This window comes from Crocodylus siamensis, chromosome 2 (genome assembly GCF_052110815.1).
Source record: "Crocodylus siamensis isolate JL-2025a chromosome 2, ASM5211081v1, whole genome shotgun sequence".
Lineage (NCBI taxonomy): Eukaryota > Metazoa > Chordata > Crocodylia > Crocodylidae > Crocodylus > Crocodylus siamensis.
The window spans coordinates 180,382,435-180,400,159 of record NC_143396.1 but is presented as its reverse complement, the minus strand read 5'-3'; the positions used below and the strand labels follow the sequence as shown (position 1 = coordinate 180,400,159).

At 48.1% G+C, this 17,725-nt stretch overlaps 1 protein-coding gene across 1 annotated transcript; it reads right to left on the bottom strand.

Annotated features, from left to right (window-relative positions):
* Nucleotides 1-3,528: 3,528 nt before the first annotated feature.
* Nucleotides 3,529-13,044, bottom strand: LOC149871413 (uncharacterized). The gene is made up of 5 exons (XM_090032471.1): nucleotides 12,918-13,044; nucleotides 10,957-11,055; nucleotides 8,647-8,736; nucleotides 6,743-6,927; nucleotides 3,529-6,533 (listed from the first exon to the last, which is right to left on the bottom strand). The coding sequence occupies exons 2-5, from the start codon at nucleotides 11,051-11,053 to the stop codon at nucleotides 5,676-5,678; spliced, it is 1,230 nt and encodes a 409-aa protein (XP_089888597.1). The 5' UTR covers nucleotides 11,054-11,055; nucleotides 12,918-13,044; the 3' UTR covers nucleotides 3,529-5,675.
* Nucleotides 13,045-17,725: the final 4,681 nt, after the last annotated feature.

The following is a 17,725-nucleotide window of genomic DNA, read 5'->3' as shown; positions in this document are numbered from 1 at the left end:
CAGAAGACTGCTGACCATGAGAAGGGAAGGAGATGGACCCCTGTCATTGCTGGCCAGAAAATTGCCTGGGTAAGCAGAAGGGTAAAGTCTAGAATTATTAGCTCTATGAGGATGACCGGGTGTACTCTGCACCGGGTATACATACACAGAAGTGGGTGAGCATACAGTTGTACTCAGATCCCTGGGGCCTATCCTCAGCATGGGACAGGAACAGCATTGAGAAACCAGGGAAGTTGCCTCTGTATCACGAAGAAGCTGTTGAGGGCAGAGATCCTGGCAGTGCCTCCTCCAGAAGATGGAGGCTATCTTCAGCATGGAGTAGGGTTAATTAACATCAGTAGATTTTAAGGCATGCCCTGTGTTCAGTTGGTTAAACTAAGACACTGTTTTAAAGTTGTTCTTTTGCTTCATTTCATACTATCTGCTCTTTTCCAGCTGCAGTTCCTTTAATCTTACATAAGAAACTTGCTCGTCCTTGTAGCCCTGTTAAAAAAACGTTGGTTGGGAAGTCATTTTTCAGAGAAGAGGCAGATTCTTTTCTCTACTACTGTTCCTATTACAGTAACACCTAAGAACCTCAGTTAAGGATCAGGGCCTGATTTGAGCTAGGCCATGGGCAGACAGGGAACACAGGACCTGATCTTCATTCCATTGCACAAGCAATGCACCTTGCACTAAGGATGGCTACTAGCTTTACTGTTCTTTTAAATATAAAATATCATGCCAGGACTCCATGCAAACTCTGCTACCTGCCAGTAAAGCAGCAACAGTCACACGAACACAGACATGTATGACAAATGTGGTTTTCATGTTGCCTGGGTCATGTTAGGAAGGTGACATCTTTGCGCCATCTGCTGGCAAAGCAGTAGCATCGGTGCTGAGATGTACTTCCCCCTCACCCTGTCTTTCTCTTGGGATTGGCCCTCAGTCATCGGAGTGAGAAGTGCAGAACTGATGGCTTTGGTCTAATAATCAAGCTGACCACTGTGACTCATGCACCCTCCTGAAACCTTGCAACAACTGGCACCTTCCCAAACCACCTGCAGCAGCCTGCACAGCTCAGCCTGGCTCTGCTTTACAGAAAGAAGTGAAAGGAATACATATCTTGTTGAAAGACAGAGTTTTCAACAACACCTTCTTGATTTACCATGTCTTGACTTGTATGTGGATGTTGACGATGGAGAAGCTGCAAGAAGAGAAATGGGGCCGTGTACAAGCCAGTCTTCTAATGGACTTACTTTTCTACCCCCAATTTTGGCATCAAAGCCCTTTGTCTTGACAAAGCAATAAGCTATGGCTGACAATCTTAAATCAGCTCCTCTTGCTGCTTCTTCCCACCTGGCCAATCCTTGTCCCACTGAAGTTTGTGGAAGTTTTCCATTACCTTCCCCCAGAAGCAGAATCTCTTCTCTAACTACCCAAGGTTTCACTTGATGCCTGTTACTGTAGTATCCAAATTGCTTATCCCAGGTGTCAAACTCATCAGGCTGGATGAGTGGCCCTGACCACAGGCCAGATGAATGGTACGAGACTGGCCCTGCAGGCCAAATAGGGCCCAGGCACCCCCCACATGCTGGATGCAGCACATACAGTGCCTGCTCTGAGACCTAGGCTATACATGGCATCTGCCCTAGCAGGTCCAGGGCAGAAGCCATATGCAGCACAGGTCCTGAACTGGTTGAAGCAGGCACAATGTGCAGTGTGGTCCTGCACTGGCTGGGGCAGGTGCTGTATGAGACACAGTCCTGGCTGATTGGCACCACAGGTGGCACAGGTCCCTGACTGGCCAGTGTTGGTGCATGATGCTGCATGGATCCCAGAGCAGGCACCACATACAGGTCGTGTCTTGGGCTGGCCAGGGTAGGCACCGTGTACAGCTCATGGCCTGTCCAGCACATACAATGTGTGGCTTGTGGGTCAGCTCTGCATCCAGGAGCAGCACTGGAAGCTGGATGATGGGACTCAGAGCTACAGTGAGGCCTAGGTCCTGCTCCTCAGCAGTATTTAGGTGTCCTACTCATGTAGAAATTATCCAAAGCCTTAACAGGAAACTCACTGTGGAGCAGGCAACTGAACCCAGGTGTCTTAAACTGAGGTTAGCACACAAACTGCTCATCCCCCTTCTTCCTAGCATCAGACCCCTCCATTAGGTCATCAGCTTTTCTATGCTAGGATTATTCCAATCCCATTTCCCATTTGTGCTGCTCCACCACTGGTAGTGGTGAGAGAAGCACTTGGTGTCGACAGGCCATCCAAGTCTTACTCAGCTCAGAGCAGGCTGGAGACCAACGGCTGAATATGTTCCCCAGGCTGGGACACCTGAATTCAATCTACATCACACTGTATTGTATCAGTCTATGCCAGTGGTTTTCAACCTGTCGTCTGCAGACCTCCGGGGGTTTGCAGATGTCTGAGGCAGAGGTTGTAAATCAGGAGTACGTGTACCCCCAGGGGTACTTAGAAAGGCTGTAGGGGATACATGCAGGGGGGTGGGGACAAAGTGCACCCCATGGTGCAGCAGTGGCATCTTCCCTGTTGCGTTCCCATACTTTGTTTCCTCTGGTGGGGAGGGGCACGCAGAGTGCTGCCAGCTGCATGCAGCACACCATGGTGCCTCCCTGCCCTCCACCTCAGCTTGCTCTCTGCGCCCACCCCCAGGTGCAGGGCTAGGGAGGCGAGGGCAGTGGTGCCCCTCTGCAGGCTGCACACGCATCACCCAACCAGCCAGGGGGTGAGACTCGAACACATACCTGCTGTGTGTATGCGCATCTCCATGCGTCTGTCTGCATCTCCATCTGTGTCTGTGTATGTATGTGTCTCGCCTCCCGGACGAACTGCTCTCATGGCTCTGGCCCACACTCCACCCCAGCTGTGCAGCACCTTCTTCTGCTCCTGCCCCAGCTCCAGCCCCACCCCCTCCCTCACCACGAGGGCCCTCAATCTTCCCCCCCACCTATTAAAACCAAGCAAAAAATATAAAGGGGTACATGAGCTGAAACTTTGAGGCAGAAGGAGTACACTTGTTAAAGAAAGTTGAAAACTCCTGGTCTAAGGGATCTGCAAAAGATGACTGTGATCTATCAAAAGTATGTGAATACCTATGCTGACAATTCAACAGGGTCTGCACCTCCATGCAAAATTTTTTAGGGATCTGCATATGAAAAATGTTTGCAAACCACTGCTCTGCACTAATGTCCCAGCATGGCTACCAGCACTGGAGATTAATTGGCTGCAGTGCAACTGTGGGGAAAATGAAGAAAAATGGTAGCACAGACAAGACTTAAGTGAGGTCACCTGGTTACTATAGAGGATCCCAGTATCTCCAGGAAAGCAAGGAGAACTTTGGGGAAGTCTTCTGCCTCAGCTGCAGAAGGCTGCTTTGCAGTGATACTCCCTTAGGAGCAAAAAGGGACAGAAATGAGGAGGTAGCAACAGCAGAACTAACTCTAAATACATGGTTTCCTTTTACATAAGCCAGACTCTTAGCAAAGATGTTAACATCAACCACACAAACCACATTCTCCCTGTATAAACAAATCTTTATTAACATCTCCAAAGCCTCTATAGCAATTTCTTCAGCTAAGAACATTCGTGCTGTGTGCAGAACTACCCATTTCAGAAACTGACTGCATACAGGTCCTGTGCAGACATCAGGCCAACCCAATGCATTCCTACACTGCGGGAGGATACTTTTTATGCACCACCCATAGCACCTCAAGGATTCCTGTGTATACTACAGGCCAAGAGTGCCTTGCATCTTGGCCAAGCCATAAAAACAATACAAGAGTCTGGGTATACAGCATAGGAATAGACTTTTAATTAAAAATATAAAGACAGTTTTGTTACCATGTTGCACCTTCAGACATTGGCTTGAAAGGATAAGGAGGACTGAGGTCATAGAAACAGATTTTCCCATTACTTCAATGTTTTAAATCAGGGATTCTCAACCTTTTTAGACTCAAGGTACCCCTCCATAACTTTTGCAAACTACAAATATTGATTTATTTATTATAGGACTATCTGCTCAAAAAGGGGCCAGGAAGGAGGAGGAGCAGCCAGAAGGGAGGAGCCTGCTCTGCTCTTTGTTGGGGGAGAAAGTGCAGCTGGAAGGGAGAGCCCATATTTATATCCTCAAACTTACTTAACTAATCTGGTCTCTAGCAGTGAAGACAAAGAAGGCCCTCACAGGTCATCAACCTCTGTGCAGGTTTCCTCCTTAAAAAAAAGACAGCCATGAAGTGTGAGGTGGAACTCTAAGATGCTCTGGATATATAAAACGACACTTAAACCTGAATCCAAATACAAGATGGAAATCCAACAAGCATCAGAATAAAACAGACAACTGATCAGAAACCAACACTGTTCAAATCTGAGAAATTCTGGCACCAAAAAAAGCAAGTGCTTGCCAAAGTGTGAACAAGGAAAAGCTTGTTAAACCTTGCTGAAAACATAAGTGAACTCCAAACAGGTCCTTTAGAAGAGGAGCTTTGCTCCAAGTTACTGGTGAAGTTACCAACTGCCAAAAGAGACAAAAGCCAACCTAACAAGAAATGGATAGATGAATTTTTAGGAACCATGTTTAGTTTCTGTGGAGCTGCTGAAGGTATGTTGCATCTCCAGAATAACAGATATACCACAGGCATTCAGGATGGACATGACAGAGGCTCCAATAAGATCTCAGTCCTGGCTCCACCAGTCTGAGACTCAAACCAGGATAAGACCTAGAGATACACCTCTGTCGCCCAATCCAGTAGGTCTGATAATGGCATTAATAAACCAGGTGCTGGGGAATTCACATGCAGATGTTGCTGGGAGTGGTGGGAAGTTAGGCTGACTGGCACACATTAGGAAATCACCTGTTGCTATTGCTATAACTCTTCTCTTCCTGCCCCTAAGCCTACTGATTATCTCATCTTCTGCATCCTATCTTATCTACTGTTTAGGGGACAGGGCCTGTATCTTCTACCTGTCCCATAAAGCACTTCACACACTCTAGGCACTTAACTTGGGGTCATATAGTAAAAGCAATGAGGCACCATAGGACACTCTTGCGACATCTTTCATAGCCTGAGGGAAGCCTGCCTGCCTGCCTACACAATTCCAGAATACCAGAACTGAGGCCTGTTTTCAAGTGAAGCACATCTAATTGACCAGAACTATGTATCCACCCCGCCTAGTCCTGTTGGGAGGCTTTGCTCTGGGAGCGGGGATGATGCCCTCTGCAAGAACCAGGATTTCCTGAGGAATAGACGGTATGATCATTAAAAAGGTCTACTCAGGATCACCAAGCAAACCTGTGTGCTACCTCTGTCTGATTTACAGAATCACCTCATGGCTAGGCACACCAACTTCAGAATCTTATTGGCACACAGGCCCACTGGCCTCACCATGAGGCTCTCTTCGTCCCCTGCATTGTCCCCATCCAGAATTACTGGAGAAGCGTTTCCCTGAGAGATCTCCCTCCTCACAATCCACTTCTGCTCACTATGGCTACTGGAGGTCCTGCCAGGGATGGTCACAGCTTCTGAAACCCATCCCAGCAGTATCCTCTAACAATATCCCACAGCTACTGTCATCCCATTAAGTGAGAAGACATTTAAGCTATATATTTCTTTTCAGTTCCACTTCAGGGCTAGTAACAGGTAATACAACATTTCCTTAGCTTGACTGTCCTCTTACGTCCAGGCCATCTTCCTGGACATGGACTGCTTCAAGCACTCTACGTCGACATCACCAGGCTGCAGGGACCTTTCCAGACCCACCAGCAAATTTTGATGGCACTCGCGGATGTTCAGGGGATACCTGGCCCTCACAAACTCATAGGCTGCCATCAGTCTCATTTTGTGCTTCACCATCAGGTACTGGATGACACATGTAGGGGCTAGAGAGTAGCCATCTGTGCAGTGGATCAGAACTCGCTTCCTCTTCTCCAGTGAGGCATCAATACATTCATTGATGTCTTGGAAGCAGGACTCTGTCAGGACAGGATATTTCCCATCCAGAAGTCCTTGGATATCTACCTTCAGGCGGGACCAGCTGTGCCTAAGTCCTCCTCGATTGCACGTGCATGGGATGATGCTCAGGCTGCGATCGCTGGGCAGGTTGCTCATGTCGATGATGCTATCTATATTATTCTTACACAGTGCCCGTCCACTGTAGGCTGCATTAAGGTTCCCCAAGTAGATGCAGTCCATCACCCTGGCAATGACAGGCTCTGAAAAGTGAAAGTACTCTGGTTCTTCTGGCTTCGGGCTGCCAAGTACATTGGATTTTGGACTCACCCTGCAGACATAGCTGCAAGCTTTCTTGGAGCCAGAGAAGGCCAGAGGGTTGGAATCTGCTTCAGAGCTGCTGTTCCAAGATGGTGACGGAAACAGGAAGAACTGGCTGGAGGACTTGGCCTTGGGGAGCTGTTCTACTGGACTGGGAATGGCAGACTGTGCTGGGGAACTGGACCTAGAGACACAGAAGAGGGATGCCCGCTCCAGGGAGCCTGTGCTGCTGGCTGCCCCTCCACTGTGAGCCTGCTCCATCTGCAAGACAAGAAGTAATTGGTGAGACTAACAGCCCTCTGGTGGCAGGTGGGACAGCAGTTGAGCAGGCCTGGGACACCAAAGCAGGAACACATTACATGAAAGGCCCCAAAAGATTCAAATGCTACCAGTCCCAATAATGGGAATTGCCCCACCTCCCTGGCACCAAAGATCTAACATGCCATGAATAGGCCCAAGTCACTCTTCACCTGAGCCTGCAGACCCTTCCGCCAGTCCCGTGATGCCAGGCTGTCATACTGTCCATCCCCATCTGATGAGAGCGACAAGCAGAGCGTCCGAGGTGTCCTGACAGGCAGCTGGGGCACAGAGGCCACGTTCCTTGGCCTCTGTTCAAGTGCTTCACTCCTGTTCATCATTAAGTTTGGACAGGAGCCTGTAGGAACAGAACAATCCTCCTAGACACAGCTCTCATTATAAATATCTGCCTTGTACAGAGACAGGGCTCCAAGCATTTTAATGAGCCTATTCTGTAGGAGGAGACAATTCCTTTTAGTGTGCTGCCGTTAGTGCACTGCAACTCATCGAGACGAGTTGGACCCAGTCATAAGAAGGGCATTGAAGCTGAAGGCAGAAAGGGACTCAGCAGAGCTACAGACAAAGCTTTCAGTTTGTTTCTCAATGCACTTGCTGTTTCCTCATCTCTACATAGCTCAATATTTCACTATTATGCCCATGAGACTATTTGTATCTAGAATGTCTTTTAGTGTGGGTTTGCTGGCTCCCTGCTACTCTGATCTGCAAAGAGCACAGCACTTAGTACTGTTATTGTGCAGGGTGTTATATATATGAGAGCACTAGCATTCATCTCTAGTCTCAGAGGCCTTAGAAAGGCTCCATGAGCCAGAACACAGTACCAACAGGGCTCCTCTGCCTCTAGCACTGAAAAGGCAATAAGTGCAGCCAAGAAAACAATTTCACTCTTCCCATCCCAGGCAAAGCAAGGGAGGTAAAGTGAAGGGAAGCAGGCTACAGATGACATACGAGGGTAGAAGCCCCCTCCCATTCCCTCCATCTCACTGTGACTAACCTGATTATGCTAATGCAGTCAGGTTTCTGTTTCCATTTGGGAAGAGGGCTGGGAGTCAGGGAAGGAGCAGCCTTTGGAACCGCTAGTAGTTGAGAGGGTGAAGTTCAGAGCATCACTCAGAGGCAGGATTAGAAGCCTCAATTTTCTAGCTCATAGCCCTAGGCTCAGATTTTAGTTCTCTAAGTTGGATTTTCCTCTTTTATGGTAAGCTCTTTTAATATAGGGCTCCTCAGAAAGCAAGCACAAAAAAATCCCTCTCCAACACAGAAACAGCTTTGCTAGTCCATGACCTTAAGAAGCCTGGATCATGAAACCAAGCATCTAACATCTCCTCCCTGGTACCAATCTGTGATCCCAACTGAGACTTTAAGAGACTGATGGATCAGGAAGCATAGCCCTCAGAAATTCCCAGGGACAACCTGGATCTTGTTACAGGAGTACTAAAGACCCAACCCAGACTGTACATGTTTGTGCAGATACTTGTATGTGCCTGAGAATAAGAAGTAGACTCTGCTTCAGAAACCTCTTGTTCTAGAAGAAAAGCATCTGAACAGAACATGTAGGAAGTCCAGACTGAGGCAACAGGCCTGTCTCCACCCACACTAAATCAAAGCCTACAAGGCTCATCACACCATTAATAAACAGCAATAGCAGGTCAATTATTAACCTCAGAAGCCTCCCCAATCACCTTTAAATTGTGGGCAATAGCTCATCGCGATTCCACCAGAAACTCCTAAGCCAGTCATTTCCCTGCTAACAAGAGGTCACACCACATTCATTTGTCAGAGGTAATCTTTTTACTTCATACCAGTTTTCCCAGATCCTATGGAACTACAGAAGCCAGATTTAATAACAGGCAGAACCTCTGCATAGTTTATAGAACCAAGGCTACCATTAGGGCAGTGAAACCATGCCACTGCATAGCACCTCAAGAGGAACAAGGGCCCTTCTACATTAACAGACATGAAATTGCCCAATACTGATGGCTCAATACTGAACCCACTACCCAGCCTTTGCACAGGGATCCCGAAAGGCAAACCTTTTCATGCTTCCATCCATACCTACCTGTGCAGCACTGGGAAAGAGCCTTGGATGAGGAGAGCTGCAAGGAGATGGGCATCTTAAAGGTCTTCTGAAGGTGTTTTGCAATTAAGCCTGGAAACAGAAGGGGAAATGTAAATCAAGGGCACAGCCAGAGCTTTAGAGCATACTGCCAAGTATCCTTCAGTACAGACCCATATGGCAACTACTCACGAGCAACCCATCATGGCTGCTATTACTAAACATCATCCAGATAGGCAGAGGACACATTGTTAAGCCACTGGCTGCTGGTTATGCTCTGCTGGCTGGCACTGAAATCCAGAGTGCAGAAGCCTCTAACTCAGAGCTTCTTAACCAGGTGCCGCAGCACCCTGAGGTGCTGCCAGATCCTTTTAAAGGGTGCTGCAAGGTGCCACACAATATTGGCACCATCCCGTGTGCAAACACCTACACGTGATGCTTAAAATAAAACCCAGAGATTTCAAATTGGAATCTACAGTGTCAAAAACATTCCAACCTGCTGTGGTCTTTCTGGATTCTTTGCAACAGAAGAAATGCTTTATTATTTTTCCATAGTCAAAGAACAAGTGAAAGCTAAGAGCTAGCCTTTTCCAAGAGGCATCTTAAGTCTAAAAAGGTTCAGAATGACTGCTGTAGCTAGTGATGGCTTGGCAACCTGTCTCCACCCTGAGTAGGGCTTAGGAGACCGAGGGCACACAATAACGGAGCTTGCTGAGTCAATTCTTCAAGGAGCGGACATACCTTTTCCCTACTCAGAGAGACCTTAAGATAATCAGGCTTGTATCAAGTTTATTCAATAACTTAACAGTTCCAGAAGCCCTAGAGCAATGCTTGTTTGTTCTGCAGTCCCTTTCCCAAAGCAGACATTTAAGCCATTGCCAGTTTCTACCTCAACTCCCCATTCAACCATTTTAGAAACACAATCAAGGTCAGAGGCATGCCAAGCCTGGTACTAGTATGGCTAAGGCATGTGGCTTCTGCCATCAGTAGCACACACAAGGGAGTGAAGAGGCTGGCAATACATCTGCCTCTGACTCACCACCATGAACAACCAGGTACTTATTTACAAGAGGCCTTCAGCACAAGTCCACATGAAGACTCAAACTGATATCTCCTGGAGCTGAGATACTTTAACTGCTCTGCCACCAGCATGGCTTTTCAGACAATCTTAGTGCCTCTCCTGAGGCCAGGAAACATAACTTCCACTCCATCCATGGCAGATCCCTTTATACCTAATATTTCAAGGGCTTAGAACAGCAACAGATCACAGACATCAGGTATGATGCATTTCATCCCTGGGCCTAGGTATACCAAGATAGGAGCACCAGTATGGTCTTAAAGAAAAGTGCCCCCTTGGTGTCTCCATGGCTGTTCTGAGATTTAACAGTCATACCACCATATGGCCATGTCTCCCACTGTTGTCACAGAAATCACACATGTTGGAAGTTACATGTGGGCAGAACACAGAAGCCAAGTAGTCCTGTGCAACTCTGAGGGGAGCACCTTCCCTGTAAAGCGAAATCTTGAACTTAACATATGCCCTAAATCCCCTGGCAAACAATGTCCTCAAGAACTGCAGGATAGAGCTCTGAACATAACTTTTTCTGGCTTTTGTGGATATGGGGAATATTTCTTACTATATCCAAATTGGAAGCTCCCAACCAGTTATAACACTAATGCCAAAACTGTCTAATGGTGTGACGTCCCTACATTAAACTTAGGCACCTACCTACATATCAAGAAACTGATTTTTTTAGGCATTGAGCAGTTACAGCACCCACTGACATCGGCAGAAAGTGCTCAGACCTTCTGTAAGGCCAGGATCCAGGACCCCGCCTCCCCACTCCAGAGTCATGCTAATCCATTTACACAGCGGTAGCTTCCTACCTGTACACACTTATGCCACGTTTCTGCTTTTGTGGTTACTTTTACTGCCCTGAGTAATGCTGCCAAAGTCCATGGGACTAATCCTGGTACTTCAGGTTAAGTATAGATTGAACTGTCTCACATCTACATGCATGAGTGTCGTGTGCCTCCTGAACCTGGGGGGCACCTGCAGAAGCCGCCGACCGCAGTGGCCCTGTTGGGGGGGCGCCAGCCCTACCGGCAGCATCAGTGTCGGCCGCCTGGGAAGCACTGGCCCCATCGGGGGGCACGTACACCCCCTACTAGTCGCCTATATCTACATGGTATAAGGTAGTTCTGTGCCGAGATACATGACACTGAGTTCACACAACCCCACTTCCACACTGAAACAAAAGCAGCCACAATCACATGACTGGGTCTGAAGCTTGCTTCCCCTCTCTCACTCACCTGTTATCCCATTCTTCTTTGGGTTACACTTTTTGTCTGGAAGCTTGCAAGTAAACAGATCCCTAAACGGCTCCTCCAGTGACTCCATGGTGCTCATGCCTGAAACACAAGAAATAAGAGGCTGAGACATGCAGCCTGACTGCCTGCCTTTCACAGTGGAAGATCTAACCTAAAAGGCAGAAGAACCAGGCTACCCATCCACAGACCCAATGTGAGGTTTTCTTCTAAGGGAATGAATTGAAGCCATGTGTAAAAAGGAGACAGGCTCAATGCTTGCAAAATTGGAAACCAGATATGAATCCCTCCCAGATCTGAAACACCTAAGTTTTTGGAAGCCAGGAACATAAGAGCACAAGAACATAAGAGCTGCCATTTACTGGGTCAGAGTATTCTGTGGCCCAGTATCCTGTGCCCCACAGTGGCAGAGGGTGGATGCTGAAAGGGTGAGTGAACAGAGTCTAACCACCTTTTCTCTCTGGTGAGCTGGAAGTTTCTGGTGAAGACAACTCTACTCCTCCTCGGAAGAGATCAGTGCCTAAAGAGTTGCACGCCTCTAGGAATCTGATCCCAAACAGGGAATCAACTTTGGCTCCCCTTGCATTTTACCACCATGGGACTGGTGTTTAGGCACAAGGAGGGATGGACCCACGGTTCATTCTGCTGGCTCACACCGGGCCCAATCCACCCCTTCAAACATCATCCAAGGCCCTGAGCCTGGCACTAGAAGAGGAGGAGTTTTTGTGTTCCAATCCAACCCAGCCAAATCAAGTCCAAATCCGTGAGTCAGTCCAGAACCATAAGCAAGTGGCCCTACTACCGGCAAACATCCTCCACTCCACCTGGACCTCCAGATGTTCTCAAATCCTTTTGGCGGGCATCCTATGTGCAGGGCCAAGCCCAGAGGCTTGGGGTTCAGATGTTCCTGAGTTTCGCTTGCCCTCAGCCATATGGCTGCAGGAGCAAGTTAGGGAGGAGTCCCCGCTTTCCATGAAGTGGGCATAAAGCCAAGATCTTCCACTAGAGCAGCAAGCAGGGGGTTTACTATCCATTACGTCCATGGGTACTAACCCGTGCCAGAAAAGTGGTTAGCCCTGGGTGCAACTAGGAAAACCACCCTGGTAGTGATAGTATTTCCCCTGCCAGGTAAGTACTAGAGGATGAAGAAGCCTCCTGTTATTGGCATGGTGGTTAAAATGAGGAGGAAGTTTAAATGAAGGGTGCACAAGTCCAGCTGCTCTGAGGCGAGGGCAACACCTGGAGCAGGGTGCATCCCCTGATGATCATCAGAAGAGGGTTTATTTGAGGAGGAGGGGGAATGGAGCCTTGTGTTTTCTGAGCCAGCCTCAAGATCTGGGCTCGCAGAGGCTGCTCGAGGGGGAAAGGGCCTTTTTTCTCCTCTCACTGTTACCTCCAAATGTAGAAAATGCCCCCCTTCTCCCCACGCTCACCTCCGTGCCACGCTGAGAAGCCGAAGGAGGGAGGGGAGCCCACAAATCCAAGGCCAGGGCAGGCATGCACGCTGCCAAGCCAAACAACTGCCCCCAGCCCCTCCCTGTCCAGAGGCCGGCCCAAAACAAAGAGGCAAGCAAGCCAGGGGCTGGAGCCCCCGAACACCCCCCGTCCTCCACCGCGCTGAGCAAAGAGAGGCAGGGGTCCTGGCAAAGGAGGGAGCCAGCAGCAGGTGCCAAGAGGCGGGCGCAAGGAGGAAAAATCACCCCGCAGGCAGGGACCCAGCCTGGCTTGGTGAGCAGGGGCAGGGGCATGCCCCAGTGCCCGGGGGAGAACAGCCTACTCCCCAAAAGACAGCGGGGGGTGGGGGAAGACATGGGCATCCCCTGCCCTGCTTCCCCTCCAGGAGCATCCCCTGCATGCAGTGCACATGCAGGCCTGGCGCCCCGACCTCAGCCAGCCCCCCCTTGTTGCATAAAGCGGACCGGACAAGTTTCCCGCAGACGCTTTACCTGAGGCGGGGGCAGCACGACGCCCCGGGCTGCGCCGCGCGGCCGCCTCCGCCGGGAGCCGGGCCGGGGCAGGCTGGGGGATGTAGTCTCCTCCCGCCCGCGCACGGCCGGGCCTGGCGTGCGTGTGCCCCTGTGTGCGGGGCGCGGGGGGGTAAGCGAGCTGGGCAGGCAAAGCTCTCTCTGTGTTAGCTTGTGTGTAGTGAGAGCTGTGTGTGCACACGGGCCTGTGTGCGTGCAAAGTCCGAGCTGTGTGTGTTTTGGCTTGTGGGTGTAGCAAAGTCCGAGCTGTGTGTGTTGGTGGGGGGGGGAGGGGCGTGAAGTCAGAGCTGTGGGTGCAGGCACACGGGTATGTAATTCGGAGCTCTGTGTGGGAAGTCTGTTGTGTGTGAACTGTTAATTTAAAGCTCTGTGTGTGTGTGTGTGTGTTGACTTGTGTGTATGTAGTCAGAGCGCTGTGTGTGTGAAGTCAGCGCTGTGTGTGTGTGTTGGCTTGTGTGTATGTGCTGGCAGTCAAAGGTGTGTGTGTGACATCAGAGCTCTGTGTGGGTGAAGTCAGAGCTGCGCATGCAGGTGCACACGTGTGTAAGCCAGAGCTCTGGGTGAAGTCAGAGTGTGTGTGCAAGTGTGTGTAAACTGGGAAGTTAAAGCTGTGTGTATGTAGTCAGAGCTCTGTGGGTGTGAGTGAAGTCAGAGCTGTGGGTGAACTGTGAAGTCAGTGCTCTGTGTGTTGGTTTGTGTGTATCTGTTGGCAATCAGGTTTGTGTGTGTGAGAGACATTAGAGGGCTGTGTGTGTGAAGTCAGAGCTGTGCATGCAGGTGCACATGTGTGTAAGTCAGCTCTGTGGGTGAAGTCAGTGTGTGAACTGTGAAGTTAAAGCTGTGTGTATGTGCTGGCTCGTGTATGTAGTCAGAGCTGTGTGTCTGTGTAGCCAGAGCTCACTGTAACTGGTTTGGCATCCCCTCATTTGGCCCCTGCAATCCCAGATCCTGAGACCGGCTCAGAAAACACAAGGTCCCTACCCAATAAAACCCACACCCACCTACGCTGAGTTCATAAGTAAGTAGGGCTGGGGTCATCTAGTGCAGTCCCCTGCTAAAGGCAAGATCATCCCTTACTAAACCATCCCAGTCAAGCGTCTGTCCCACCTGTTCTTGAAAACTCCCAAGGATGGAGACTCCACAGTTTCTCTAGGCCTCATGATATTCATGCTCTTACTTTTAGAAAAGTTATTAGAAATGCCATTGTCTGACCGGCTTAATCAAACAGAAGGACGTATACCCACTAACAGAAAGGATGATTGCTTAAATATTGGTTTACAATATTGACGAAGATCAATTCTTGTTATTCACCTCCTTGTTTTGAGTCTCTAGGTGTCATGGGCTCAACTCTTTTCCCCCTTGCTACCTCCATGAGGGAAGGTAACTTAGTGAGGGAGGAGACAGATGCCTAGGGGCTCACATCACCACAGGAGTCTAAAAACACACTCCCTCTTACTCCAAAAAATTGAGCCTTGCCAGGAAACGGGGAGATGTGGCCACACTGGTTAAAAGCCACTAACTACTCCACTCGGTGCAATTTTGCTAGCTCCTGAGGGTCTAAAAATCACGATGCTAGCTCCAATCTTGTTTTTTTTTTTTAAAGCAAGTATTCTGGCACTTACATTTGGTGCAAATTTTTAGGCTTTTCTCTACAAATAGGAGGGCACAAAAGTGAGTGCACATCAAAAGGAAAAGTGATGTTCTGCTTGAGGTGCTGGCTTTTAAAGGAGAAAAAAAATATTTCAAGGGTCAACATGAAATGATGGGAGTCAACAATGATGTCGCAGTCAAACATATTGTCTGCTCACCTGAACACTACCATAATTTTGTCCCTTGATTGTAACAGATATTTCCATACCTACCATCAGCTAAGCCACAATATGGAAATGAATAAGTAACTCAAAGTCTCTAGCATACACATGAAACTAAATAGCAATCGTTGGTCTGTTTCTTAAAAAGTGCCTGTACGTACCCTTATTCCTACACTTACAAGACCCAGGGCTCTCTATTGCTCTGCCTCTTATCTCTACATAGTCAAGGAGAAGGGAGAATGGCAGTCAGCTCTGGTTACCCTTAAAAATCACTTTGGGCTGATATAAATGACTTGCAAATGAAGACTACAGACCTCACCTTTGGACAGTAACTGTACTGCACTAATAGCATTTCCTCAGCTTGGAAACAAGGTAGATAAACTTCTGTGTGTGCTTGTACCTGCCCAGGCTGAGGATACTAAGGGACATTTTGCATGTATACAGTGCCTATATTAAGCAGCACCATTCACAAATGGGAGAAAAGCATAAGCAGATACTCAGTCTAGTGGGTAAGTTACTTAGGTCTGGTCTACATGGGGGAGTTTTACTGTGTTGGTTCATGGGTGATGTCTTTTAGTACAATTTTACTGGTAAAAATCTTGATGCACATGAATTTTTGCCAGTATAAATGTGTCAAATACTAGTGCAGATATTTTAAATAGGTTTAACTGCATGCCCGCTACAGCAAGCTTGCTACTTTAACTACAGCAGAGTAGTTCGATCGGGGTAGTACAGGGTAAGTACAGGCTTTAACTACAGCAGGGTAGTTCGATCAGCAAATCTTTCTAACATAAATCCTTACTAAGGGTATGTCTACACAGCACTACGCAGTTCCATGCAGAGATACCTGAGCTAGGAGTGAAGTGCCAGAAACAGTCTAGCTTTGTTGGTATAGCACTATGGCTAGGCTAATTATCCACCCTGAGAATTGTTTGAATCACATAATTAGGCAGTGCCAGAGCTAGGATTTTGAAGCCATGACTTCCAGCTTTGTGTTAGTTTCCCTAGCCTGTGCCACCTAGGATAGAAAATGCTGTTTTAAAAATATAAGTGGACAATTCTTCTAAATTCTATGAGTTCTACATGCTGTATATTGGAGTGACTATCTATTGCTCTCTGCATCTGGCTTTAAAAACACAATTAAATAGGCTTTCCCAGGAGCATCCCTCCCACCAATACATCACATATATCATAAGCCCACAGCCTAGAACTGGTTGTGATCTTTAAACCTTGGTAATAGCTCTCACCACCTCTTGCTGTTTAGGAAAACTAATCGTGCCCTGAGGGTATCAAACTAGGACAATTTCTGATGGGGAAGGCAGTGAATTCTACACCTTTGGGCTATCACAGAGAACATCCTCTTCTTAGCCTATTGTAAATGAAACTACTGTTTTATTACCCAGCTGAGATTCTTCATGTGGAAAGAGGCCATATTAACAGGTTTGCAGTTACTTTCAGCCCATCTGCTACCATGTCTACAAATAGCCAGATCCTAGGAGGTGCTAAAGTCTGTGGGAGTTTTGCCCAAGTCTAAATTGAATGAGGGCTTTTAGCATATAGCCCAGCACAGCTCCTATCCAGTTCCCTAGAAGTCTACCTATGCTTAGAGGAAACATAAATCTTATTAACCTGCCTGTGAACATCCCCAACACTTTTGTAACTCTCTCTCCAGTGGGCTGAACCGGTTCCTGATCCCCATCCCCATTCAAATACCTTATGCTCCATCTCCAAGTTCATATTCTCCAGCTCAGTCAAAAAGAGCCTAGAAGCACCAGTGCTCTGACCCATGACAATATTGCCTTCCCACTCCCGTCCCCAGGTTGTCTCTGTTGATACAGACAACTCCTTCCAACTCCAGAGGATTCATCTTTCTCTCAGGTGAAACAGCCTACACCCATCCCAAGAAGTGGCACAGTTGCAATAAACACTTATAAGTGCTGAACTGTCACCCAGTGCTCTCTCCCCATAATGGAGCCAATCCCTCTCAAGCCACAGAGCTAGACTCTCACCCCCACCGCTGCCTTTGTTACCCAGCTCATAATAACGTGCTGAAGTACTCCAGTGCCATCCTGGATTTTCATGAACTCCTCAGGAATTTCAGTCTTTGGAAGAATAATAATGTTTTCCTGAAAAAACGATTACCTGGAGGTCGCTTTAATAAATGTCAAATCATGACACATGTCCGATGCCCCTGCAACTGCAACGGATAGCAATGCTGTTCCATTCAGCTCCAAGTGCCAGGACAAAATTGTAGCAAGCATGTAAGGATCACACCTGGTTTCAGCACATAACCACAGAGCTGCAGGATGCCCTTGACATCTCTTCTCAGCTAAAGCTGAATCATGACAAGCTTGTGAGCTACACCATCTTCTGTGAATCCCAGTTTGCACATGTACATTTAAATTATTTGCTCTTCCTCAGCAAGCTGATGCATACGTTCCAATGAAACCTGCACCCACTCACCTTCCTTAGCCTCAATTAATGTGTTTCTGTACAATTCTGAGAAAATCAGGCAAAGACTTACCTTAGAAGTAAGGACCTGCTGTACAGCCAACTGTCCGCACTTAGCTGTTCTCTCCCTCTCACCAATTCCTTCTAGCTCACTTTGCTGTTACTACCTTCCTTAAATGGAATGGGTGAGGGATCACTTATAAAGGGTCTGCTCGTCTCCGAAGCTGGCCTCCAAGAGGCTGCAATTGGTTGATTCGGCTGGTTCTGGGTATCCTGGATACTGCTGTCTGGATATAAATGCACGTCACGACCTGGGATCTAGAGACAGCTGAGTGTTGTACAGGCCCCTAGTTGGAAGGAAGGTGGCGTGGGGTAGTTGAGAAGAGACAGTTCCCTCCCCACCCTGTCATACCATCTGTGAGTAATACTCCTCCTAGAATGGCTCAGCCACAGTTAGGCAGGCGGCAGAGGAGGGAAAGAGCCTGCACTGCAGCGGATGGCAAACTT